Source organism: Diorhabda sublineata, chromosome 11, assembly GCF_026230105.1.
Source record: "Diorhabda sublineata isolate icDioSubl1.1 chromosome 11, icDioSubl1.1, whole genome shotgun sequence".
Classification (NCBI taxonomy): Eukaryota; Metazoa; Arthropoda; class Insecta; order Coleoptera; family Chrysomelidae; genus Diorhabda; species Diorhabda sublineata.
Window position 1 is genome coordinate 4,072,536 of NC_079484.1, and position 3,156 is coordinate 4,075,691.

Below are 3,156 nucleotides of genomic sequence, written 5' to 3' on the forward strand. Positions count from 1 at the left end.
GATTAAAGAAATTTTATTACAACCCCACTACATATATGAAAATTTAAGTAATTTGCAGCTGAATCTATGATTGCCATTAAATGAAATTTCCAGAAATTCTTCATTGCCAGTTTAATCGAGGTGATAAACTGTGATGAAAAAAATGGAAGGGACAAAATTGATGTGAAAAAGAAGATCTTAGTTTATAAATATATCCTTATGTTGACTGGTACACAGTATGTGAAAGTCGTTGATAGTGGAGTGAAATTGTAATTTGAACTTGATACTTGAACTAAGAATTACGATGTGGATATACCAGGTTAGTTAATAATTTCGAGTACCTACTATAAATAAAAGTTTGTTTAACTGTATTTATGATTGTATATAGTTCAATTTGGAATTTTTCGATTTTAAATTGTGTTGAAAGAAATTCCATCTTTATCTACTTCATTACATTTAACAAAAATTCAAATCATTCAGATTATCATTCATTAAATCAATTTATTTGTAAAAATATTAAGTAATCTCTGGGTTTTTTGTTTTCAAATATTGGATGTCAAGAATGGTAAAATTGAATTAGATGCTTCCTATTGCAAATATTGGCTATTTCTGGATCTTGAAAACATTTTCCAAGGAGAGAAATATTAAAGAAAACCAACACTTAAATATAATCATTTTTTAAAAATGGTATAGAAATGTTGGAGACATGTTAGACTAATTATCTAACAAATTTATACTGAATAGGGGATTAAAAATTAAATTAAAAATAATATTTCAAGAATAGGTGATACTTTTGAGAGGCTTTTTTGATCTCAAAAGATGTTAAATTAGAAACTATTTCATCAATATACACTACCAGTCAAAAGTTTTTTCTCACCCTATAATTTGCGTTATATATAACAAATTAAAATAAGAATATAGTAATAAAACTACAGTGTGTTATTATTAGATATTTAATTTTTTTTTTATGTTTTCCTCTTCTCTTATCATTTCGGTGCACAATTTCAACGAACATCGTCTTCTATTTGGTTCCATTCGTTTTTCAGGATATTCCATAGTTGTGAAAGTAGTATGTGCACTGTTTTCTGATTTCCGACACTCTTATGTTAGACCCAAAAAGTTCAAACTTTGTCTCATCACTCCATAAAACTCTCTTCCATTCTTCATGTGTCCAATTTTTATGTGCAACCTTTTTATTTTATTTTAACGTTTTAAAAGAATCTTCACTGTCATACTTCTGAAAAAACCTGCTTTTCTCAATCAAGTTTAATGATCAAAACAGTACGTTTCTTGTCAGTGGTTGTGGTTTTACGAAGCCGCCCTGTATATTTAGTATTCCAAAGATCCTGGTGGATGCATAATTTTTCACGTTGTGGTTCACGTCGAGTTATTTTTGTATAGACTATGAAGGACTGGCAAGTTTTAACTTACCTCACTCACTGAATAAAGTAAACAAATAAATGGCTCAATTATTTTTGGTTCCTAAAACTACATTGTCATATGAAATTTGTTATAATAACATACTTTCTAGCATCATTTAATACTTTCTAGGCAGTACTATTAGCAGTAATTTTTTCATCGAGAGTAAATCCACATCCGAATCCAACTGGACTTGAAAATTACGCCCCAGGTCACGACCATTACGTGAGTAATAGTAATTTATTATTCACTAAATCAGTTGAAAATAATAACACTTATTAGTAACTGTGTGTGCAATTATATCGTCTTTTTCAGACACCCACAGACTACAACTTCAGTTATGGAGTAAGAGACTACCATACAGGTGATATCAAGCACCAATGGGAAAAGAAAAATGGCGACAAAGTGATCGGTCAGTATTCTCTAGTCGAACCCGATGGATCAATCAGAACAGTGGACTATACTGCAGATGACCATAGTGGTTTCAATGCGGTTGTTAAACATGCGGGTTCTTTTAAACATCTGGTATCACATCATCCTCAAACAAAAGATGAACCTACCAGCCACAACGAAGTTATTTTGAAACAAAGTTTAGGGGAACATCAATCTTTGTATGGAATCGCTAACAATATTCCACAATATACGTTGCAGTATAAACAGAGCTTGTCAGAAGAAGAAGAAGAAGAAGAAGAAGAAGCACTGACTCACGCAGCACATTATCAAACAGTAGAAGAAAATACGAATCAAAACTATGTTTATGTTAATCAAGAAGAAGTAGCAGATGAGTCACAACATTCAGTGATTAAATCTGAGCACAAGTACAAGCCACGGAAACCGGATACGATAAGATCTCAATCGATAATCGAAAAGGAATACGGGAAGATCAAGTTAGCTCCACACCTACCTATAGATTTGAGTCTAATAAAGGGACATCCAGTAGAACCCGTCGATATTAGAGTTGTTAATCCTGTAGAAATCAATTTGAACGAACAAGAACACAATATTAGACCTTCAACGAAAGATACATCACTGCAACCTTCACACGAATTATCTGAAGACGAAATTCGAAACTATCTCGAAACTTTCTATAGACATAGTAACATGCTATTTAGCGAACCTCACGTAGAAGGCGGCTTCAAACCAATAAGAAATAAATCGAAACAATCCATAACTCAACTCAATATACCAGGAACGTACACATCTGATAAGAAAACAAAGAAAACTCCTGGTTTGAGCAGTTATTCCTCTAAAGGTGCTCATAGAAATACCAGACGAAGTCCGAAGGTTCACCCAAAAACAATGTCTCGAATGCCGCAGTTCCATTACTATGTTCCTGCTGATGAAACGGTTACTAATGATGAAAGAGACAATACTCACGTTACAAGGTTATATAAGTCGTTACCAAAAAATGGTTTCGTTCGATATGCCAGACATTTGCATCATCCAATCTAAATAATAAATTTTTGTTTACTTTTAATGAAACAATCATTTCCAAACTTTATTGAAATGCAAAGCACCAATTAGAAAGTATACTGAAGAATTAAAAATAGTTATATGTGGATTTTGTTTAGGGTTCAAAAACGTTAACTAGGTCCCTTGTCTTGTTCAATAGTCCAGTCAAACTTGATTATATATATTTTTAATTCAACTCAAGTCGTCTTTATCGGCTTCATTATCTTTATATGAGTTTGGTAATGATTTGTTTCATAAAAATTGACCTGTTAATTTTAGTGTTAAGTAATTTCAACTCGAAACCTT

At 31.9% G+C, this 3,156-nt stretch overlaps 1 protein-coding gene across 1 annotated transcript; it reads left to right on the plus strand.

Moving 5' to 3' along the window:
• Positions 1-283: 283 nt before the first annotated feature.
• On the plus strand, positions 284-2,850 carry LOC130450417 (uncharacterized). The gene is made up of 2 exons (XM_056788789.1): positions 284-298; positions 1,714-2,850. The coding sequence occupies exons 1-2, from the start codon at positions 284-286 to the stop codon at positions 2,848-2,850; spliced, it is 1,152 nt and encodes a 383-aa protein (XP_056644767.1).
• Positions 2,851-3,156: the final 306 nt, after the last annotated feature.